Source organism: Anoplopoma fimbria, chromosome 9 (assembly GCF_027596085.1).
Source record: "Anoplopoma fimbria isolate UVic2021 breed Golden Eagle Sablefish chromosome 9, Afim_UVic_2022, whole genome shotgun sequence".
NCBI classification, from domain to species: Eukaryota; Metazoa; Chordata; class Actinopteri; order Perciformes; family Anoplopomatidae; genus Anoplopoma; species Anoplopoma fimbria.
In genome coordinates, this window is record NC_072457.1 from 4,761,497 (window position 1) to 4,786,150 (window position 24,654).

At 35.6% G+C, this 24,654-nt stretch overlaps 2 protein-coding genes across 2 annotated transcripts; one reads left to right on the plus strand and one right to left on the minus strand.

The window, feature by feature from the left end:
* Positions 1 to 1,974: 1,974 nt before the first annotated feature.
* Positions 1,975 to 11,064, minus strand: ndufaf5 (NADH:ubiquinone oxidoreductase complex assembly factor 5). The gene is made up of 11 exons (XM_054604872.1): positions 10,809 to 11,064; positions 7,995 to 8,035; positions 7,814 to 7,877; positions 7,613 to 7,660; positions 7,294 to 7,397; positions 5,932 to 5,971; positions 5,302 to 5,499; positions 4,648 to 4,708; positions 4,114 to 4,197; positions 2,815 to 2,897; positions 1,975 to 2,171 (listed from the first exon to the last, which is right to left on the minus strand). Exons 1-11 carry the CDS (start codon positions 11,031 to 11,033, stop codon positions 2,085 to 2,087), a joined length of 1,035 nt encoding a protein of 344 aa, XP_054460847.1. The 5' UTR covers positions 11,034 to 11,064; the 3' UTR covers positions 1,975 to 2,084.
* Positions 11,065 to 13,138: 2,074 nt separating this feature from the next.
* LOC129095980 (ESF1 homolog) lies at positions 13,139 to 24,563 on the plus strand. The gene is made up of 14 exons (XM_054604606.1): positions 13,139 to 13,227; positions 15,434 to 15,867; positions 17,260 to 17,627; positions 17,719 to 17,832; positions 18,551 to 18,660; positions 19,343 to 19,495; positions 19,594 to 19,708; positions 20,563 to 20,758; positions 20,865 to 21,035; positions 21,382 to 21,509; positions 21,819 to 21,909; positions 22,496 to 22,578; positions 22,676 to 22,831; positions 24,108 to 24,563. Exons 2-14 carry the CDS (start codon positions 15,456 to 15,458, stop codon positions 24,456 to 24,458), a joined length of 2,448 nt encoding a protein of 815 aa, XP_054460581.1. The 5' UTR covers positions 13,139 to 13,227; positions 15,434 to 15,455; the 3' UTR covers positions 24,459 to 24,563.
* The last annotated feature ends 91 nt before the right edge of the window (positions 24,564 to 24,654 follow it).

Sequence of the window (24,654 nt, forward strand, 5' to 3'; positions counted from 1 at the left end):
CATATGGATTTTCTAAATCTGTCTTTTTCCTAAATAAAACTTTCTTTGTTTCACCTTCATGGTGCCTTGAAGTGGATTCATATTTACTAGGCTAATGAGAAACGCCCATTTAAACAGCCTGATGATGTTGTAAGTAAACCCTAAGACTTTATTGATACCAAAATGTATTTATGCCAAAACCAAAACCTGAGATTCATAAATATCATGTTGATAAAAAGCTGATAAATTAGATTTTCTTACTATTAGAGCTGTAACAGAAACATCCAGCGAGGAAGAAGTAGAGATAGAGCGACATGTCTGCAGCCTGTGAACCTCGTTAAGTGACACATGATGAATACAGCCTTCTTTTTTATCTAAGAGGAAGTTATGACGGAGGAAGTTGTGGCAGAAATAATTCTTTTTTGTGTGGGAAATTTTTGGAAAAAATGTAACAATACAATAATAATCACTCCTTTAGCACGACTATGTATATTGTCACTGTTTCTACGCCCCATGATTTAAAAAAAGATATATAATTTAAAATATCTTATTAACCGTATAATACACTTCCAGATGCATTTACTGGTGTGTTTAATCAGTCAGCTCAAAGGAACTCTTTAAATGCAGTCAACTCATTCCTTCTTTGTGTTTATCTCGCTCTTTTTCTCTTTTTCTCAGGTTGGACATGTTGCACCATTGGTTTTCTGGTCTCATTTTGTCTGAAATTGTGACTTTGTTTCTAGATCTAATGTATGTCTAAACATAAGATCAACTATGACACTATAATTAGGGCTGGAAGAAGTATTCAGTACTAATCGTCCCCCTGCTGTGGCCCTGCTGACACCCACTGCTACTACCATTGTTATTATTAGTCACATTACTATTAATATTACCTGTACCATTACGCTTATTGGCTTTGCTTCCACCCTGAAGCCCTTTTTGCTTTCTCGCCTAGCAGGTTTCCATGAATCGTTGTGGTCCCTGGACCGCGGTCGTGTCCTGCCGTGACCCAGCTGACACCCACTGCTACTTCCATTATTATTATTATTATTAGTCACATTACCATTACTATTCCCTATATCATTATTTTAATTCTACTACAGTCATTGCTGCTTTTATAAGTAGTCTTCATTTTTTCCTTCGTTACTCTGCTTACTACTCTTATAATATGAATCATTTATGTCATATACATTGAATGTTTTGTAACTCTGTTATGCTGTTCATTCTGTACACATGACATCTATTGCATTCTGTCCATCCTGGGAGAAGGATCCCTCCTCTGTCCCTCTCCCATAGGTTTCTTCCCTGTTAAGGGGTTTTTTAGGGGAGTTTTTCCTGTGCCGATGTGAGGGTTCCGGGACAGAGGATGTTGCATGTGTAGAGATTGTAAAGCCCTCTGAGGCAAATTTTTAATTTGTAGTTTTGGGCTATACAAAATAAACTGAATTGAAATTGAAAAAAAAGTCCCCTTTGGTTTTTTTTATACACCGTGTTGCTCTTACCACTAACAGTTACCAGTGCACACTGCTCTACCTCGCCATAACTCATCCACTGCTGAGCCGGCAGACAGCTTGGTGAGTTTACTTTTATGTTTTGGGCGCTATTGAATGAAGTGTATTATAAGGCAATTTGAGCGCCTTGCTTGTATTACGTCGCTGCTTTTCTTTAGTTTAATCTAACAATACAACAGAGGACGAAGCAGACTCACCTGGTGGAGATCTGCACTTTATTGAGGGCACTTTTCTAGTTGTGTTTGTCTTTAAGTCCACTGATATGACAGCATTATGAAACTGTCCTCTCCAGAAGTTAAATTCAGATTTACACAAACAATCCTCCCACTCCAGTGTCATCTGCCGTGTGGGTGAATGAGTCAGTGTTTGTTTTTAAAATCAGCATTTCATTGGCTGTGGATTTCTAAAAGTGAATTTCCTGTTTCAGGAAGTAATGTTCCCATGACGCCTGTTTTCATTGCTCACATTATTCCAGAGAATAATATTACAACACATTTACTTGGTTTTTAATTAGGCAACAAAACATGGTTGTTTAAATAAAATATATTATTTACAATCTGCAGTATGTTATTTGTTTATTGGGCTCAGCTGCGTCTATGAGTTGTCTGTGTTGGTCGGCTGGCTGATCTTTGACAAATCCCCAAACGACACTTTGGCTGAGCCTCGCTTTGCTGGTTTGGCCTAAGAAAGACAAAAAAAATATGTAAATGATTAAACATAAACTTCACATAAACCCAAACAGAATACCATTATGTCCTGTGTTAACTGTGTGACTGTCATTGTGTTTTAGAAAAAAATACACCTAATTACAGCATTTAACTACTTATTAATGATTTAAACTTAGTAGAAAAATCTTCGAATTTAAGGACCGCAGACATTGAAAAACACATTTAAAGAATGTTGAAGCCTGATTTACTTTATAAAGACAGTTATGGATATGGATATGCAATAAATACAGTGCTGATTCCTGCATGTGGTAGATGTTACACATTGTACTGAATGTTCTACCTGTAAAGACCAATAATAGCGTTGTTTTGTATTTATATATATGTATATATATATATATATATAAAAATCTCTTCTTCTCCTGAATCTGATGGATAAAACACGGCAGTGAAGGTGTCTGTTTAATGCTTTTGGTTATTAAGTAGAATCAGAAAGAGAAGCACAGAGTATTCAGTATCAGAAGAAACAGAGAAACCCAAACTGTTTCTATATTAAATTAAAGAAACATTTTAACACTGCCCAGATTGTTTGATTCACGACTGAACTCTGTGTTGCATGTTTGCAGTATCTGTTGTTTTCTGCAGAGCACCAGTCTTACCTGAGACTCATGAGGCTTCCAGCCAATCATGTAGAGGATCTCGAAGGTGGCAGGGATGGAGCCGTCCTCGTTACCATACATCTCTGAAACAGACAGACAATAATAATAAAGAACAAAACTTTTGATAGAGCTCATAAGCTAATCTTTGTACCGGTTCGAGGCTAACCAGAAGTTCATCGCTAAGTTAATCGTGACTTGATCATTAAACCTCACAGCTGTTTAAAAGTGACTAAGTACATTTACATGGATACTTTACATGATTATTTCCATTTTATGCTACATTTCAGAGGACAATATTGTACTTTTTACTCCATTTTATTTACTTCGAAAGCTTTAGTTACTTTGCAGATTCAGATTATTCACACAAAATATAATCGACTGATACATTTTGATGTATTATTATAGGCTAAACTACCCAGCAGTATATCAAGTAATTCAAATGAGCTCCACCTTTATTTCATTTTATATAAATTTATATAATTATATAATATATATTATTCTGAAATGGAACATTCTGCATGATGAGTACTTTTACTACGTAAAGGTTCGTGTTTTTTTAAAATGCAGGACTTTTACTTGTGACGGTGTATCGTTAGACTGATGTATTATTACTTTTAGTTAAATAAATGACCTGAGTACTTCTACCATCACAGAAAACTGTGCACTGTTCTGAAATCTGCGTGTTAAGGATTACAGCTTGTGTCTAAGAAAGAGGAAGTTGATCCAGCAGCTTGGTCTCTGAGCTGATGTGTCAGTGTGTATAATGATGAACAACAGACACTGGATCTGGTTTAATGGAAACTGTGGAAAAAAAAAATGAGAACCAAGAAAACAGAAGTATCAGAATTACATTCTGAAGTAACAGCTGTTAGCAAATTCCAACTATGGGAACTCAACTCAGATCCCATTAGTTCCTAATAAAGACGTGCATCTTTTAAAAGCATAAATATATAGTTACATTTTTCCTAAAACAGCTGTTCACTGTTGTTTTTAATCAAACAAATAGGAGGAAATGGTGCATTTGTTTGGGGACTATTTTCAGCAGCATGTGTTCATGGTGATGAAGGAACAACAGTGAGGCTCACTGGTGTATTTTTAATGGAGCTCTATGGCTCAGAGGAAGAAGATACATCTGTAGTCCAGCTGTGAATAAATTCATAAATGTGTTCTGTAAAATCTGTAAAACTTGAGACTGATCTAATGTAAGAATCTACTGAACAAAGCTGCTATTTGTCTTTGTGTTTTCATCATTTAACAGGGACGTGTAGCAGCCGCTCCCTCTCTTCTTGAAACACTCACCTTTATAAATCGCTGCTGCTGCTAATATGGCGTCTCTGTGCAGCAGCGATCTCCTGTTCCAGGCACAGTTACTCTCACCCATGCCTACAGAGTATGGAAAGAAAAGTTTACAGAATACAAAAACGCTGTCAGATTTGGTTTGGAGGGCCTGAAAACCATAACTTCATAGTGAATCACCTGATTTAAGTTGAACACATTTTAATATAATGCAATAAATACAACACCAAACATCAAACAATGTCAACAAAAAAACATTGTTAGCTGCTCAAAACTAGGAAGTGTTGTAGAATAGAAGAACTGCACTAGTAAAACCTTCTCTGAAATTCTAAGAACTCTTAAATTACCGAATTTAAGGAAAGTAAAGTACGAAACTTGACATTTAAGGGTTCAGCACATTAACTGCTTTGATATCCAGCTGGATTCAGACTCTGCAGGAGGTTCAGGCCTGACAGTGGACCACTTTGAGACAGTTTGATGTTATCGATGAATTAAACAAAGTCAAATATTAACACAGAGCAGTTTTGTTTTTTTTACCTTGAAGGTCGGTCATGACTTCCATGATTCCTGGATAGTGAACCTGAACATCGTCAATGTCCTGAAACGGAGTAAAAGAAAGTAAAATAAATAAGATAAAACATGTTAAAATCATAAAGGACACGTTCTTATATCAATCGTTTTTAAAAAATGTAAGTCTCATTTTATTTTAATTAAAGATGTATTAACGGAAATTCTTAGTGGTTTTTTTTTTTATCTGTTTATTATTTAACATGAAACTATTTACATAATTAACAATAGTTTATTTTGTATTTATCTCTGCAGCATATTTATTTCATTGTATTATTATTACTTTTCCTCAATAATTCAGTAAAAATATAAACTTTACTTCTACATTAAGTTTATCAGAATGATGTCAAACTATTATATATATTCTGTATATACATATTATTATGTACAGTATGTTATCTTATTGTTCATCTTCCTTCTAATTACTTGTTTAATTAGGAGTTAATTCACATTTTGCGTGCTGCCAATTAATGAATGTGTCTGTGACAAAGATTTGTTTTAGGAAAAAAATATTTTTAATTTCTAAAACAAAATCAACCAGAAGAATCTTCCAGTGTGTTTAATCACAGTAACAGTGACGTAGTCGTGGAGCTGACTGGGTCTGACGGTGTTTGTGTTTCTCACCACAGTGAGCATGCTGAAGCCGGCTCGGCCCAGCAGGTTACCCAGGTCTGTGACGGCCGTGTAGGGGGAGACGTGGGGGGAGAAACCTCCCTCCCTCTCCGTCTCAGCCAGCTGGAGGGAGCAACGCAGCTCGTACAGGGTCTCCCCTCCAACCATCGCCCCGATGAACACCCCGTCAGGCTTCAGCACCTGGTGGATCTGAGGAGGAGGAGGAGGTAGGAAGAGGAGGAGGAGGAAGTAGGAAGAGGGGTAGAAAGAGGAAGAGGAAGAGGAGGAGGCTTGTTTAAACCTTTGACTCTAAGATGTCAACAAATGAAAACTGGCTTTATCACATGTTCAGATTTCTGTTCTGGAATCACATAACAAAACCTAACCGTCTTAAGTTAAGTAACCAAGTGAGGAAGTTACATTAGTTCCTTTTTTTTTTTTTTTTTTTTATTCAGCTCAGGCGTCTCCGCTTTAACTAAACATTAAAAATAACTTGAGCGGAAATCTGCTGCTCTCACATTCATGAGCTGAAAACAAGAAGAGGAAACCACTAAAGTTACCAACTAAAGAGTGAGAAAGTGTCGCCTAATGACACTTTTACTACTGTTTACTACAGAAAGTGTTTCCTCTTCTGACTCTCACCTGTTTGAGAGCTCCAGGCAGGTCGTTGATCCAGTGCAGACTGAAAGAAGAGAGAACAAAAAGTTTGATTATTCACACTGTAGACATTTAAAATGCTTAATATATGAGTTTAAGATGCATCAGTGGAAAAAAAATCGACCCTTCTACAGTTTCCTGTAGATTAAAAGAGTAAGGATGTGTTTGTTCTCGTCTTATTTTTAGCCATAGTGGAGGTACTGCAGTACTTCAGCCAGTAACTAGTACTATTGGTAGTATTACAAGTACGACCGTTAGGGGTTTCAGTTTTTTTTTTTAACTGTTTATTGTCATTTTACAGAACTTTCAAACCCCTAAACACATACATATACACACATCTTTGTACAGACATTAAAACAAGGAATAACCACCATACTAATCAAAAACCTAAATATATAATAATTTGATAAATTAAATTAAGTGGGAAGGGGAGAGTCAAATAAATACAAATAAAATAAAAAAAGACTAAAATTAAATAATTGGATCAATTAATATTTGACATCAATCTATAAAAATAAATGGTCTATAAAAGGTTGCCAAATTTTCTTAAATTTCTGTTCTTGATTTTTCAGAGAGAATTCATTTTTTCTAGCTTAGGGGTTTCAGTTTCAGTTGCAATTCAAAAATACACAAAGATAACAAAGCAAATAAATAATAAACAGTGTAGGTAGAGGCAGAAAAACCCACTTGGCTTATTTGATGCTTCAACTAAATTATATTAAAATGTCACAACGTTAAAGAGAACAGAAAATAATACGACTACATAATAGGAGAAGTAATAAGTGTTGTTTTTACAGTTTCAGACAATGTAATTGAAGGAGAACACATTGGGCTCTGGGAATTTTTTTTTATTTTTTATTTAATTTATGGGGTTTTATAATTAATCAAAAATAAATAAATAAATAAATACTACTTCATTAAAGAAGAAAAATAAGGAAAAGACATGGAGAGTACACACATGTTGGTAAATAAAAGCAGTTGCAGCTACTATTTTGTTTTGTAATGTTTTGTATGAAAAGGCGGAAATACTTTAAATTTTAAATTTATGTTGCTATTTCAGAATTAACGACTCACTCATCAGGATGAGTCTACAAACTCAACAGTCATGAAGAAATATGTTGATAAAATGAATAAGGGTGAACTGGAAAACAGGACAAAAAGGTATTTAGACTAATTAGTAATGTTTTCTGTTTTGATGTTTATCAGAGAATATAATTGCACGGAATTTTGTGTAATATTTATAAAAAGTCTTGACACCATCTTTTGGCAGTAAAATGGTTTATCAGTGTCTTCCTCCTAAAATATGGAGAAAATCTGAACCAGCATAAAGAATAAAGTATAAATCACCTCAAGCTGCTCACCACCAGGTCAAAGGTGTTTTCTTTAAACGGCAGAAACTCCTCGTCAACTAAAACGTGTTGAGTCGGGATCTCACTCTGTCTGGTTTGTTTCTGAAGATCGGAGACATAAAATAAATTAATATCATATATATCATCCATCGTTATTCACTGTGTCATCAGTCCTGAATAAATGTAGTGGTCCATTTTCACCAGGGTTCATTCATCTTTTACCAAAAATCACATAATGATCATATAACTGTTCTACACAAAGAGGCTTTTTCAATAATTTCTATATGATAGTTTTTATGATTTGTTTCATCTCTCACCAGAGTTTTCTCTGAGACGTCTGTCAGGAACAAACGCTCCACGATGTCCTGAAACACCAACAGGCAGAAAACACAAAGTCAGTTGTGGCAAAGTGTAAAATTATTTATGTATTTAACTCAATTAATGAGATTATTTTGGACACAGAAAAGCAGTTTTGCAGCTGAAACCAACAGGTGAGTATCCACATGTTCAGACTGTACCTTGCTTAAATGCTCTGCGATGTGACTTTTTCCACCGCCCATGTCCAGAGCCAGAGGAAATGTCCTGAGGAGACGGGAAAGAGGGGACAACGTTTGAGAAGACAGGAAAGAAAGCAAACCACCTGAGTGTGTGTGTTTGTGTGTGTTCAATAAGAAACCAGCTGACTCGTCATAAACTCACCTCGCAATGTCATAGACCCGATCTGCCACCCGACTGCCAACCTGCAGAAACAAAGATCAAACTAAATGTAAATGATTTTTAGGGTTAAAGTAGAATCTGTCTTCGGTCTGCCAAAGATGCTGCTGTAGTCAGCTTCTACTCTGGAGGGTTCTTAGATCCTTTTTAAATTTTAAAATAAAACAAATAAACCTCAAAATGTTGGTCAAAACTCTGCACAAATGAGACTAATCAATTTGTCAGTGAGATGAAAATTAGTTTGGTTTAACTTAATTTCTTCATTATTTTTAATGACGCATATATCACGGGTAAATGGTCTCATTGTTTCAGCATCTCTCATTTTGTTATATATAATATTTTGTTAAATTGATTTTCAATGAATTAATCTATTTGTTTTAGAGCTTGGCATCTAAAAATGTCCCTACATATTGTTTTATGTATGATTGTATATGTGAAAAACAAAACTTGATTTGTGAAGATCACAAACAATACCTAATTTATCAAACAGTCGGACTTGAACGTCTTTTCTTCATGATTTTTTTTTATTTGGCTCTTACAACACACTTGTTCCTAAATATTCTCAAAAGAGTGCAGAAGCACATCTTTCAAAACATTGACAACATCCAATTAATGCAAAGAACGTCAATTTTAGATAATTAAAAAGATGTAATTAAAAAAAAAAATTCAAGTTCACAAATCCATAATTTCTTTTTGCATATTATCTTATTTCTGTATTTCTTTTAACTTTTCTCTAATATTTTTTCTCGTAAGAAAAAGGTTCTCTAATATTTGTCCTCGTAAAAAATAGGTTCTAGCCAAAATCAATTATTTATATAAGAACCTTAAAATAATTAAAAATACTTTAAATACTTACAAAGATAGCAGCTAATTTCCATGAAAATGTGTTTATTATAAATAGTTGCCCCTTCATTTTCTGTCATAGACTAATTGTATAAACTTTTGGGTAGTTTAATTCATAAGAAAACATTATATTTTATAACTTTTTATAATATATATATATATATATATACATTTTTTAAATGAGAAGCTGTCAAGTATGTATTACTGAATAACTAAATAGAAGAAGAAGACTAGAAAGTTGCATGAAGAGAAAAGTGAAGTACAAATACCTAAACTGTGTATTTGAGTACATTAAACTACTTGAGTGACAGTTTTCTATCATAGTACCCGGTACCTCGTCCCTCAGGTAATTAAACTAGCTGTATTAGCTATAGATATTTTATTGCACTTAATTAGACATATGTCATTTTGGGGTTTAGAGTTCAGCATATCATCTTATTTCTGGATATCAAAAACACACAAGAGACATAGTAAAAGAAAGACGAGATAAAAATAAAATGAAATTAAAAAAAACCAAGAATTATAAATAAGCAATAAAAAACAGTAAAAAAAATCCACAATAACTGAAAATATATGTAATTTTTTTAATTTATTATATGTAAATATTATATGTAATTTTTTTAATTTATTATATGTAAATATTATATGTAATTTATAACAAAACCTAATGTTCTATAACCTTATTTTATGTTCTAAACCTTACATTTGTAAAGTGAGTATCTGTCAAGTATTAGGTACCCATGGAAGAAGAAGACTAGAAAGTTGCATGAAGAGAAAGTGAAGTACAAATACCTAAACTGTGTATTTGAGTACATTAAACTACTTGAGTGACAGTTTTCTGTCAGAGTACCTCGTCCCTCAGGTAATTAAACTAGCTGTATTAGCTATAGATATTTTATTGCACTTAATTAGACATATGTCATTTTGGGGTTTAGAGTTCAGCATATCATCTTATTTCTGGATATCAAAAACACACAAGAGACATAGTAAAAGAAAGACTGAGATAAAAATAAAATGAAATAAAAAAAAACAAGAATTATAAATAAGCAATAAAAAAAACTGAAAATATTATATGTAATGTTTTTTATTTATTATATGTAAATATTATATGTAATTTCTTTATTTATTATATGTAAATATATGTAATTTTTTGTATTTATTATATGTAAATATTAAATATATATGTAATTTATAACAAAACCTAATGTTCTATAACCTTATTTTATGTTCTAAACCTTAAATTTGTAAAGTGAGTATCTGTCAAGTAAGTAAGTAAGTAAGTAAAAAACAGTAAAAAATAAAAAAATATTATATGTAAAAAAAAATATTAAATAACTGAAAATATTTTTTTTATATTATATGTAATTATATTTATTTTATATGGAAAATATTATAAGAGAAAGTGTACAAATTTTTTATTTATTATATGTAAATATTATATATGTAATTTTTTTTAATTTATTATATGTAAATATTATATGTAATTTTTTTTATTTATTATATGTAAATATTATATGTAATTTATAACAAAACCTTAACCTTTTTTATGTTCTAAACCTTAAATTTGTACCCATGGAAGAAGAAGACTAGAAAGTTGCATGAAGAGAAAGTGAAGTACAAATACCTAAACTGTGTATTTGAGTACATTAAACTACTTGAGTGACAGTTTTCTCCACAATAACTGAAAATATATATAATTTTTTTATTTATTATATGTAAATATTATATGTAATTTTTTTATTTATTATATGTAAATATTATATGTAATTTTTTTAATTTATTATATGTAATTTATAACAAAACCTAATGTTCTATAACCTTATTTTATGTTCTAAACCTTAAATTTGTACCCATGGAAGAAGAAGACTAGACAGTTGCATGAAGAGAAAGTGAAGTACAAATACCTAGACTGTGTATTTGAGTACATTAAACTACATTAAACTTCTATCAGAGTACCTCGTCCCTCAGGTAGTCGAACTGGCCTCCGTCCTGCAGAGAAGCCGCCCAGTTCTTCTGCCTCTTCTTCATGTCCCTGTTGAACACATTCATGGTTCCTCCTCCGCCGGACGCAGACAGCCCTCTGCCGGGCTGAGAGCTCTGCAGGGCCCGCAGTCTGCAGCAGGAGGCCGCTGGACGGGAGCCGGCCGCCCGCAGGACTCTGTGACACACACCGCTGCTCATTGTTGCTGCTTTAAAATGCAAAACAGCTGAGAATTAATACATATATTGTGCAGCATTGCACAACAGATGAGATGACTTCCTCCTGTCCTCCACACGGTGACCTCCTGGAGGAGCAGGAGGAAAACATGGAACTGGATTCTACTGGGCTCGTTGGAAACAATGGAACTGGATCGCGGACTGGACGTATACTGAAAATGTAGTTAAGAATAAACCACAGTTATTTACAAATACTACTAGTACTAATACAAGTAGGGCTGATATTCAGTTTATAATTAAATGAAATAAAGAATAGCTGAAAGTATTTTTTACATTGGAACCAGAAAAAGTGTTTATGTTTAACAAACGAGCAATTAATGGTTGATGGTCATATTCTGTCATTAAACTAGTCTATTAATTGTTTCATCACAAAATAAGAAGTAAGAAAAAAACCATCATTATAACCATCATTATATATTTTATATTATTATTATATATGTTATAGCTACCATAATAACAAAATGTAGTTATATAATAAACCATATATATATTACAAATACTACTAGTACTAATACAAGTAGGGCTGAAACTACTTATAGTAGTTCACTTGTCTTTAGCATCAGTATTATGAAATAAAATATTCAGTTTATAATTAAATGAAATAAAGAATAGCTGAAAGTATTTTTAACATTGGAACCAGAAAAAGTGTTTATGTTTAACAAACGAGCAATTAATGGTTGATGGTCATATTCTGTCATTAAACTAGTCTATTACTTGTTTCATCACAAAATAAGAAGTAAGAAAAAAACATCATTATATATTTTATATTATTATTATATATGTTATAGCTACCATAATAACAAAATGTAGTTAAGAATAAACCACAGTTATTTACAAATACTACTAGTACTAATACAAGTATTGCTGCAATTGCTGATAGTTTCCCAAGTGATGCCTTCACATGTCTTTTGAAATCAGTGTTATGAAATGAAATATTCAGTTTATAATTAAATTAAATAGTGAAAAGCTGAAAGTATTAACATTGAAAAAAGTTAGAACCAGAACAAGTTTAGTGTTTTTGTTTAACAAACGAGCAATTAATGGTTGATGAGTCATATTCTGTCATTAAACTAATCTATTAATTGTTTCATCATAAAATAAGAAGTTAGAATTGTTTTTGTTATAGCTACCATAATAACAAAATAACTATGGATGGGTGCCATTTCAAACATATCAGACAATAGAAAATTATATTTAACTTGAAAATGTGGTTTAATTTATTAGATTATAGACTTGTGACTTTACTGTTTAGACTGAATACAGTAGATAGTTAGAGCACCTGTCACTCAAAATGCAAAAGGATGTCTCTCAAACATCGACAATGACAAATTGATCAATCAATAAAGAAAATCTGTTACCCTTAATTAAAGAAAGACGTAAATATTTGTAAAATAAAACCTGAATATTGTTTTCACAAATGTCCTCTTCATGCCTGTTCTTTGTGCCTTTCATTTGTACATTTTTTTGCAAAAAATGTATTATATAAGTTTGTTACAGCAGATATCTTTGAGATCTGTAATTTAAGAATTAAACGACTTAACCTGTCTTTTTTAATTTATTTTACCTAAATACTCAATATTATCAGATATACATAAGATAAGATAAGATAAGATAAGATAATCCTTTATTAGTCCCGCAGATAATTTGCAGGCTTACAGCAGCATAGAGTTAAAGTGCAAACAAGAGACATAGTAGAAGAAGACAAGATAAAAAATAAAAAATGAAAAATGAAAATAAAAAAACCAAGTATTATAAATAAGCAATAAAAAAAACAGTAGAAAAAACAACAATAACTGAAATATTATATTTACAGACAGAAAAAAACTATTTTAACTACAGTCAAACATATCAGACTAAGTTAAATAGAAAATTATATTTAACTTGAAAATGTGGTTTAATTTACATGTTGTTAAATGCATCCATAAAATCTTTTAGAACACGGTGATAATGTTAAACTAATTAAATACGTGTAAAAAAAACCAACTTTATGATTGATAACAGGCAGAAGAAAAGTGTTTTGTGAAGTACTTGGAGTCACGGTGCGCGTTTCGTCTCGTTTGTCCCACTGCGCTTGCCGTACCAAGAAAGGGGCGGGACGCTAGAAAGGTCACGGAAGCGTTGCATGCTGGGAAAACACGTGTAGCAGGAGACCAGAGAGGTATCTGTACCGTTTTACCTTAGTTTTGACTTTAAAACGTTGTTTAATGTGTATTTTCGTGGGTACTTGTTCAGTATTGTGTGTAGTTTCTGCTGCAGGCTGGTTTTCCCCTCAGTTACTGTCCGTTTTCTCCGTTCAGGCATTTTGTTTGTTTGTTGTTTACTGAGAATAATCCACAGTGGAGGCTTTCTGTCAACGTGTTTCACAGTTTATTTAGAATAACAGGGCTGGAAAGGGTTCAACAGTTGTTTTCTGTTTGCTATATACTCAGTTGGTGGAAGATATATTCAGATCCTTAACTTAAGTAGTAATAATAATAATAATAAGTACTAATAATATACTGTGAAAACACTCCACTACAAGTAATAGTCCTTAAGTATGTACAGTACCAGTCTAAAGTTTGGACACACCTTCTCATTCAACTACTTTGAAGAATGTAAAATATAAAACATATTCTGGTTTGTTGAGCATTTGTTTGTTTACCACATAATTCCATATGTGTTCCTTCATAGTTTGGATGTCTTCAATATTAATCTACAATGTAGAAAAAAATAAAAATAAAGAAAAACCATTGAATGCATTGAATGAGAAGGTGTGTCCAAACTTTTGACTGGTACTGTATGTGTATAAATATGCATAGAATTTGACTCTGATTTTTAAGTTGCTTATGCACAGTTTAAAGGACAATTTACAAGAATATACAAGCAGCTTAAAACCATGTAAACAAAGCTGGAAAAAGGTTGTTAAAAATATAACTACTGTGTAAGAAGGTTGGAAATATGTGTATATATACAGTACCAGTCAAAAGTTTGGACACACCTTCTCATTCAACTACTTTAAGAATCTAAAATATAAAACATATTCTGGTTTGTTGAGCATTTGTTTGTTTACCACATAATTCCATATGTGTTCCTTCATAGTTTGGATGTCTTCAATATTAATCTACAATGTAGAAAAAAATAAAAATAAAGAAAAACCATTGAATGAGAAGGTGTGTCCAAACTTTTGACTGGTACTGTATTTATCACCAACTGGTACTTAAAGTATGATGTAGTAATTGTGCAGTAAAATGTTCCCTGTTATCTTTATATATATGATGTTACTTGATTAATATTCCTGCTGCATTAATGTGTATTTCACATTTAACAGCTGTAGATGTTTTTAACTCCTTTATATCCTGTTGTTTAGTTTAGTCTACATCAATGCATCATGTTCTATAAGATCATATTATGTTTGTAGAGTCACTGTCCTGTGAGAACCACACATTTTTAAAAAAACATTATTTCAGTTTCTCTCAGACATTCAACATCAACTCATCTGGAGATACGAGGTTTTCACTGGACAGGAAGGAGAAGAGTCATTAAAGCAGTCAGACTAATGTAGTGGAATAAAAAGTACAATTATTTACCTCTGAGATGAACAAGGAGTACTTAATACTTTCTGCATTCTGCTGATAATACTTTCACACAAGTTTATGTGAAAGTATTAATAATTAGGCAAAGGATCTGAATACTTCTTATTCCACTGACTGTTATTAAAACAGCGTACATTTTTCCATCCAAAAGTCTACAAACTAAATTAAATACATTTTAGAAAGCTTGAAAACAGAAATGCAATATTTATTTGATCTGTATCAAGCAGATCTTTATTTTTATTTTTTGGTGACTAACCTAAACTATCAGTACATTTCCAGCCTATATTAATCAGTTAATTGTGCCAGAACTAGTTACATATAATTATGATACCTTCTCCCAGGATGTCCACACAACATTTCGAAAGCCAAATAACATCTGCTTTCAGGATTAAATCTGTTTAGGTCCCACCAACACCAAAACAATACTTTTCTCAATAACTTATTCAAGATCTATGAACCTGTTTTTCTTCTTTTTAAATATAATAAAAGAGGCTACAAGTTCTCAAATGTTAAATATTACATAAACAAGCTTTTCTGGCTGCTCTTTGGTGTTGAGCAGGTAGTGTACAGTAGGTTTATCAGAAAACAGCTGCTAGAAACACAGAAACTGAACCAAACTAAAAAGTGAAGTCCATTAGAGGCTGAGAAAAGGATCCGGTCGACCAGCATCATTATTCAGTTTGTGAATAATCAAAATTGTATTTATTGGAATCAAGATGCACATGACATGAAAGAGGCTCAGTGCTTGTTGAACATGTAACCTAACAACATGTCCTGTTTTTTATTAATCAGGTGACACTTGAAGTTTGCCACCATGTCGTCCAAAAAGAAGCAGGAGGGCGATGACCGCTTCCAACGGGTGCAGAAGGATCCCAGATTCTGGGAGATGCCCGAGAAGGAACACAAAATCAAGATCGACAAGCGTTTCCAGTCCATGTTTCACGACAAGCGCTTCAAGGTGAAGTACACGGTGGACAAACGAGGACGTCCCATCAACCAAACCTCCACGGAGGACCTGAAGCGCTTCTACAAAGTCTCTGACTCCGAGGAGGACGAAGACGACGAGGAGGACAGAAAGAGCAAGAAGTCTGCAGAGGGCAAGAAGAAGAAAAAAGTGAAGGAGAAGCTGGTGAAGGCTGACGGAGCAGTGAAGAGAGGACAAGCAGTGCAGAGAAAAGAGGGTGAAGGACAGCAGCCGGAACGAGGCGTCAGAGTCATTGAAGAGGGTGAGTAGATGATTCTGATGCTCGTGTTCACTGATGCACAGAATCTACGTTTCATCCAGCGACGTGTCGGCTGCTTTAATGTCGTCAGCTTCAATGTCGTCAGCTTCAATGTCGTCAGCTTCAATGTCGTCAGCTTTAATGTCGTCAGCTTCAATGTCGTCAGCTTCACTATTCAATTCTTTGCTCATTTGCTTTTGCAGTCTCAAAAAGTTGAATCTGATTAAGAGAAATGTTGCTACTACTATATGTATAAATAACAAACATGCAAGTAAAATTGAGAATTCAAGACGAAAAACATAAAATAGTGCAGAAGTTAAAATATAGGATTACAATGTAATATACTGTTTATGAAATAGAATAAAATAAAATATAATACTGTGGCCGAATCTTGTTGTCTAAAGTCCAGACTTACATCAAATTTACTTTCATTTTCTATTCCTCAGTTTATAGATTGAGATAAATTTAATTTTAGCTTTTTTACTAATGCGTTGATTTGTTTGTATACAAAAGGGGCAAAATTGTCCATAACATATTATATATGTATATATACATCCATAACATCAATGTTTACATCAGCTGGCGGTGGTCTTGCTCTCCGCCTTTTGCATATCTGCAGCGTTTGGTTCATTACTACCACAAACTGTCCATTAGGGCTGCACAATAAATCACTTTTTTATTGCCAGCTTCAGCTATGAATACAACTCATAAGACTGTGGTATTTCACTTTAAATAAAGTAACATCTTATTGAATTACATCCTGTCTGTAGGCGCTGTTTTGTTTGATAAGCGCCGCTTTGTCAGTCTCTGACCAATCAGACATTTATTGTGAACATCCAGATGCTCAGGGATCTTTTGAGTTAGTTGAAATGAAGAGAGTGAAAATGAGTAGTCCTTTTCATTTGTGCCTTTTGTGTTCAGTTAATGTTCAATTCATTTAATAAAAGAATGTTAGAATAAATGTCTCTTATTTTAAGTTATTGTATTGTAGCAGAATACTAATAGCAGCAGAACTGAGTTCACTTAAATATCTATTTATTAATCTCAAGTCATATTGTTATTGCTATATTCAACGTTATCACATATCTTCCTCATATCGTGCAGCCCTACTGTGCAGCTTGCATTCTCCACACCTTTACATCCACTGTAGTCCTGAAGAATCTGCATCTGATTTTGTCTTAAATATGCAGTTAAGTTATTAAAAAAAAAAAAATTGTACAAGTTCTTGTTTCTTTTACACAGAGAAACGTATTTAATTTCTGTATAATAATGTTTCATTTTGGCATGGAAGTGGACAGCTTCAATGATCTTTTGGTTTTTATCATCATTATCAGTAGATTTCTCTCTGTCACAGCAGACGCCTGCAGCTGTAACACATTTCATTATTTTCCTCAGGAGTTGAAGATGATGAGAAGCAGCAAATTGCAAAGAAGGATGATTTTGACCTGGGAGACAGTGACACAGACGACAGTGAGGATGATGACGACGACGATGATGAAGAAGGAGACGACGAGGATGATGATGATGATGATGAAGAAGAGGAGAGCGATGTGGCGAGCGGCTCAGGTGATGAGGAGGAGTCCGGTCTGGATTCGGAGGAGGACAGTGACAGCGAGCCGGATCTGGCCCGAGGCAAAGGAAACGTGGAGACCAGCTCGGATGAAGACGACGATGACGACGTGGAGGCCATCCTGAAGAAAGAGGAAGAGGAGATCGAGCACAGCTGGGGCGAGCTGGCCAAAGACGCTCCACGGAGCGACGAGGTGAGGCGGCGCCCGGTGGAAGAGGAAGAAGTTGTGCTCACCGGACCAGGAAACACTTTTAACACTCTTTAACTGTGTTTGTGTGTTTCAGGTTTCTGCTCGACTGGCCGTCTGCAACATGGACTGGGACCGGATCAAAGCCAAAGACCTGCTGGCTCTGCTCAACTCCTTCATACCTAAAGGAGGAGCCGTGCTGTCCGTCAAGGTAAAGCAGATAAAAACTGAAGTTTTCTTGTACACACTTTTACATGATACACTACAGCTGAGCTCGTTCAATCAGAGAGTTCTGGCTGACCGTTCGTAGCCGGAGAAGCAAAACCCAGTCTGCTAAAGCATGAGCATATCTGCATTTATCAGCACAGAACAGTAAGACTTTCAGATTGTATTGTAGAATATCTTTGTAGAATCAAGTCTAGTTTATTTATATAACCCAATATCACAAATCTGCCTCAAGGGGCTTCATACTTTTTTACAAAAAATGTCACTGTCTGTCTTTTGACCCTCAATTCAAATAAGGAAAAAATCCCCTAAAAAACAATTTAATGGGGAAAAAGATATAAAAAAAGAAATGAAAAAAATATGGATGATTAGAAAAACCTGGATGGAAAGATGCAAAAGATGTGTGTAAAAAACACTTTTTTTTAATTTTAATTTGCTTACAGTACATACAATCATGATGATGACAGATTATAAACATATATGAATAATACTATGGATCAATGCGGATATCAAGCAGGTTCCAGGTTTTACTGATAGAAACTGAGCCAAACAAGCTCCTCTTCACCATGGAAACCTGGTTCCGTTGTCATGACGACTGCACATGTATGATAAGATAAAGGGCCCTGGAGGTTGGTCCTACTTCAAACAGGTGAATGTTGTCTGTGAGAGAGATTAACAGCAGTGCATGCTGGGTATTGTCTTAGGTCTACCCATCGGAGTTTGGGAAGGAGAGGCTGAAGGCGGAGGAGACTCAGGGACCGCTGGAGCTGAAGGCTCTGCCCGACGACTCGGAGGACGACAACGAGGAGCAAAAGTAACACACGGCTAGTTTTTGTCTCTTGGGAGGACTTAGTTATATTCTGCAGTTTGTCCCGAACCTTGTATGAAACCAGTGATGTGTTTTTATGGATCAGGTTACAGAAATCACAAAAAACACATTTTCTCTTTGTGCTTACGAGGCACACAAAGTTTTAATTCCCTGAGGTTTTAACATCACCACTACTGAGGCCTCAATCATCCTTCTAAATTCATGGAGTCTCTTGTTTATTGTCTGTGAAGCTCCGATCTTTTAAAATCTCCAGGTTAAAGCTTTCAGAAGTCAAAACTGAAGCATCACAAAGGGGATATTAAGCTTTTGACAGGAAACCGAATGAAACGAAAGTTACTTCACTTAATAATATGGATTTCCCTGGGTTTGAAAATTGTTAGAAACATTTGGGATAATGCAAAACTCAACAAAATATATAACGCGGTTCTAGTCGTTTTTAGACATTTTAATGCAGAACAGTGACATTTAAGCTTCTTAATGCTATTTTCCATTCTCATCTTATTTAATCGTTCTTTGCAATGTGTTTAATGATGAAGTCTTCAAGCTGACGTCTTTTGGTCTGACAATTACATTTTTTTTTGTTGTGCCAGAAATCCCATCTCTGCTTCTACAGTTTAATGTTTTCTTCTTCTGGATCTGATAATGATGTGTGTGTGTGTCCTCTCAGAGGTCACAGGGAGAAGATGCGTGACTACCAGTTCAAGCGGCTGAAGTATTTCTACGCCGTGGTGGAGTGTGACTCGGCCGACACCGCCGCTAAAGTCTACCAGGAGTGTGACGGCTACGAGTACGAGAGCAGCTGCTCCGTCCTCGACCTCCGGTGAGAGGAGACGGAATACAAATCTTAACTCGATGAAACTAATCTAAGAAAAGCAACGACTTAAACCTGCTGTCACTCCTTTTTTTTTTTTTTAACAGGTTTATTCCTGATGGAGAAAAGTTTGACGAGGAGCCCAGAGACGTGGCGACGGACGTGAACCTCACGGCCTACACGCCCAAACTGTTCACCTCCTCCGCCAACGCAACGTCAAAGGTAGGAAGATGTTCATGAACATACTGCCAGTAAAAGTCAGAAGAAAATGTCAATAAAGTGCAATTTTGATGTACTTATACTTGAGTATTTACATTTTATTCTACTTTATACTTTTACTCCTCAAACTTCAAGAGACAAATAGTGTACCTGTTACTCTGCTTCATTTATTTGATGACTTTAGTCTCTTTGTTTATTCATATCAATAAAACAAAATCGCAACAAATAAAATATGATATATTGTTATAAGCTAAATTACCCAGCAGTTTATAAAGTAATTCAAATAATCTCCACCTTTACCAGCTGCTACTTTAAAGTGATGAACACATTAATAGTTTAATCCAGTATTTTAATATACATTATATTACTCTGTACTGGTTACTAGAACAAGCTAGAGCTGATTTTTAAGGCTCTACTTTTATCATTCCTTCAGTTAAAAAGGCTTCGGAGCATTTTCCTACTGGGCCTCTTATCTCTAGAATGGCCTTCTGTTACATGTTGGAGAAGCACGTTCAGTTGAAATATTTGAATCAAGACTGAAAAAACACATTTATTCACTTTAGTACAGCCTGCCCAAGAACTTAGTGGGTTCCGTCACCCTTTAACATCCCTTTTAATGTTGTTTTATTATGTTTGTTTTACTTTAATGTGTGCTTGCTCTGTGATTTGTTCTATTTTTATTATTTTTTAATTGTAAATTGTATTGGTACCATGCAGCGTGGTGATTCTGCATTTTAAAGAAAATTGATTGAACAAGAACTTTAAATAAAGAACCTAGTTATTATTATTTATTTTTTATAAAGACAAACAACAGGACTTTGAGACTGATGTGTGCGAGTCTGTGTTTAACCAATCAGGTGCAGCTGACGTGGGATGAGACGGACAACGATCGTGTCACCGCCCTAAACAGGAAGTTCAACAAGGACGAGCTGCTGGCCATGGACTTCAACGCCTACCTGGCCTCCTCCAGCGAAGAAGAGGAGGAGGGTGAAGAAGGAGGGTTTGTGTTCGGAGATCAGGAGAGTGAAGACGATGACGACACAACAGCAGAGGGTGAGACTGACTACCAGAGACGCGTTACAACATGTGTGTAGATCGTAGAAATTGGATTCTTTGATGATCGGAAGCAGCACTGACGTCTTCTTTGTTGGTGTTGTAGCCAAACGGACAGAGGAGCCCGCCGTGGAGGAGAAACCTCAGAAGGAAGACAGGAAGAAGAAAAGCGAGGAGCAGATCTCCAAGTACAGAGAGCTGCTGAAAGGCATCCAGGTCAAAGAGAAGAAGCTGCACGAGGACAAAGACATGGAGATGGAGATCACCTGGGTGCCAGGTAGGACGAGACATTTGCATCTCCATCTGACATTTGAATTGCTTCCATGCAACACAGCCTTTCTTAAAACCGTTCTAATTTAAATACCAGTAATTTATTACTCTACCATGAACTGCTTTTGCAAATATTAACTTGTTTTTTGTAGGTTTTCTTTGTTTTTGCTTTGTTAAAGAAATGTCTTCTCTATTTTTAAAGTCTCCGGTCTTGCTATCAGCGGCCCGTTAGAACAAAGGGTCGATATGTCCGTTGGTGTTTGCAGTAAACGAAACGGTCCTGTAAGCCCTCAGTTAGCAGCAGCTTTTGAGCTGTAGTTAGTTTCTTAATTGTGCATTTTGTCCGTCTGCAGGTCTGAAGGAGACGACGGAGCAGCTGGTGAAGAAGAAGATGGAGGGGAAGGACAAGATGACGCCCTGGGAGGGGTTCCTGCAGAAGAAGAAAGACCGGAAGAAGCAGAAGAAATCTCATAAAAAAGAGGTAAGTTTAACTGCCCGCCAACACAAACAGCCAACACAAAGCGGCCAGATGCATAAAACTCTCTGCGAGATTCACAACTAAGGCTGTTTAATTAATCTCAATCATTAAGGAGCTGGGCGCACATGCACAAGCCTCATTTCCACTGCTGGTGATGAATGGATGTAGGAACGCTCCCAAACACCTGTCACTGAGAAATGAGGCGAAGAAAACATTACTCAACCAACAGATTTTATTGGGCAGACCTTTTAAGTCCTCACTGTTCCCTCTGCGGTTTCAATAATCCCTTTTTTATATTCCCCTTTGCATCAGGGAGAGGATGAGGACGAGCTCAGTGACGAAGACCTTCCTCCAGACGTGGATTTCAGTGACCCGTTCTTTGCAGAGGAGTTCGCCGCTACAGGTGATCAATACCGTCAGTCAATCACAGTAGAGCTTGTAGGGCACGCTCATGTTATTTTCCTTTATTTTTCATTTTAGTATGAAAGTGGAGAAATTAAGCTTTGTAGCTCAGGTCTAATGTTAAGTACAGGTTTTATTCTGAATATATGTAGTAATAAGAGATTCCCAAATCCATTTAAACATTAAGCACAGTTCTCTAACCATGTATTATGTTTTATGTGGATGTGGTTACGTCGGTCTAAGACATTATAATTGAGTTTGTTTTGCCCTAACAAAAACACACTGAAACTAAATGTATAAAAACGTAACTTTTCTGAAAAACTCATAATAAAACTAGCGAAAACCTCCAAAAATTGAAAAGTCCAAACTAAAATTAAAATGTATTGAAAATTCAAAACTATTATAACCTCGGTACATGACACAACTTGTATATAAACGTATATTGCAGTTGTTTTATCATGTTAATAAGAATTATTACTCATGAAAGTTGGAACAGTAAGCAGACTTTATGAGTTTAGATTATTATTAAGTTTTGCAGCAGTTTGACGCTTAGTGTTCAGTGACAGTTATGCCTGATGCTTCTGCAGACACGAAGAAGAAACAGAAGGGGAAGAAGAAGAAGGAAGAGGAGCGGACGGTTGAGGAGGAAGAGGAGCTGGAGAAACAAAAGGTCAGAGTTTAGTCCCAAAAAAAAAAAGAAATCACCAAACCTGTGGATCGGAGCGCCGACCAGCTCTCAACCTGTTTGTTTGTGTTTCTGGTTGCAGGCGGAGATGGCTCTGCTGATGGAGGACGACGGCAACGAAGCCAAACACAAACACTTCAACTACGACAGGATCGTGGAGGAGCAGAACCTGAGCAAGAAGAAGAGGAAGAAGCTGCTGAAGAAGGGCGAGGAGCCGCTGGAGGGCGACGACTTCCAGGTTCGTGTGATGATAACCAAATTATTTAGAGTTCATCCAAATCTAAAAAACATATTTGCTCAGTTTCCTGTCGTGGCGTTTAGCAAAGCAAATCTCTTTTTTTTTGTTTGTCCCAGTTTTGAGATTTAATTTAATTTGTGGTGCTTTACCCCGAAAGGTTTTTTAAACTCCCCACCTTTACATTTTTTTGAAGCAATGCATACAAAGCTTCATCTTTTACTTTGACATTAGCCATTCTGAATCAACATTCAAATGCTGCAAAGCTTCTTCTTTCTGCATTGTGTTTAAACCAGGTGTTTCTGCACAAGGTCATATAGAAATCCGGCTACAACGGTATTATTAGAACTATACCATTTGTAGATATAGATTCCAGTGGTGGCTACGTAGGATTGCTTTCAACTTGTGTGATCCAAACATTTCCAGTCAAAAAATCGAAATGTACTGAAACGATGGGTGTAATTTGTAACGTAATGTTTTAAGCAACGTGTTTTTATCTAATGAAATATTCTGCTACGATCCATATTCAAAAACGGTTTTCTCTCAGTCATGCCCCTTATTAACGGGGCGGTCTTGCAGCAATCTAACAGCACCATAAATTACATTTATATAGCCACAATAACAAACAAAAAAAATCATTTTTTTCCATTTTTTTTAGGGTGATGACATAAAATATGAAGGTAGACATTAGAAATGTCATTCGTAAAACTCAAAAGAAGCATCGAATGTAAAAAAATATCTTTAGATACCGCCCTAGATTTAAGCAGATACAAGTATAAATCTTCCTGTAGGCACCCATAGGTGGTGGCTGCTGTATAAAATTATAATAAATGCCATATTCAGAGAAAATTCAGGGAAAGGGAAGACAGTGAAGCAAAGTCTGCTCACTCTGTCGTTAAATGGATGAAACATAAACGATAATAATAATACTATACTAATACTGACTGAGACGAGTCCGAAGTGAGCGTTGAAATACAATCGGATGACAAAGAGTGTCTTTGTGATATTTTATTTCTTCTAAGAAAGAGGCAAGAGTTTACAGAGTAATGCACTGGTGAGAAAGGCTTCACTCTGAATATAAAGGGACAAAACAAGCGGGGTGATCAGGGCTACTGGCGCCTCCCTACACCTGGCCTGTGGATATAATATCTTCACACATACACAAATAGCATTCCCACAGTATAACTAAAACCTAAAGTTGTTACCATTACGTGAGTTAAACGTGTCCACATCTGTGTCCTTTCGTAACCAACCCTCTCCCGTCTGTCCGTGTGTCCAGGTGGACGTTAAGGACCCTCGTTTCCAGGCCATGTTCACCTCCCACCTGTTCAACCTGGACCCCTCAGACCCCAGCTACAAGAAGACCAAAGCCACGCAGAGCATCCAGGTCGAGAAGCAGCGGCGTCGAGGGGAGGAGCAGCGGCGGAGGGAGGACGCGCTGACCGCTGGGCCCGTCCCGGACGCCGGTCAACAGGAAGTGGAAGGGAACAAACGGGAAAATGACTCTGACGCTCCGACACATGAGGGCACCTCGAAGAAATCCATGGACCCCGGTCTGTCCATGCTCATCAAGTCCATCAAAAGCAAAACGGAGCAGTTTCAGGCTCGGAAGAAACAGAAGTTCGTTTAGGTTTGACTCAAATTTGGAAACAGACGTTTTTAACAAGAAAACGGACTGAGACTCTGGCTCCTCCTAAAAGGATGACTGACACAGTCAACGCTTTAACTGTTTAGTTTCTCGTGATGAACTGCCGTATTTTGTAGAGGAAATATACCACAAGAGATGAGGAATTGAGCATGTTTTGTAGTAAAGACTCAATCCTGCT

Coding starts and splice junctions, on each gene's coding strand:
- LOC129095980 (XM_054604606.1), top strand. CDS start 15,456: ATGTCGTCCAAAAAGAAGCAGGAGGGCGATGACCGCTTCCAACGGGTG. Junction 18,661..19,342: donor GACGACAACGAGGAGCAAAA/GTAACACACGGC, acceptor GTGTCCTCTCAG/AGGTCACAGGGAGAAGATGC. Junction 21,510..21,818: donor AGAAATCTCATAAAAAAGAG/GTAAGTTTAACT, acceptor CCTTTGCATCAG/GGAGAGGATGAGGACGAGCT.
- ndufaf5 (XM_054604872.1), bottom strand. CDS start 11,033: ATGAGCAGCGGTGTGTGTCACAGAGTCCTGCGGGCGGCCGGCTCCCGT. Junction 4,709..5,301: donor GCTTCAGCATGCTCACTGTG/GTGAGAAACACA, acceptor ACTCCGTTTCAG/GACATTGACGATGTTCAGGT. Junction 4,198..4,647: donor AGTCATGACCGACCTTCAAG/GTAAAAAAAACA, acceptor CATACTCTGTAG/GCATGGGTGAGAGTAACTGT.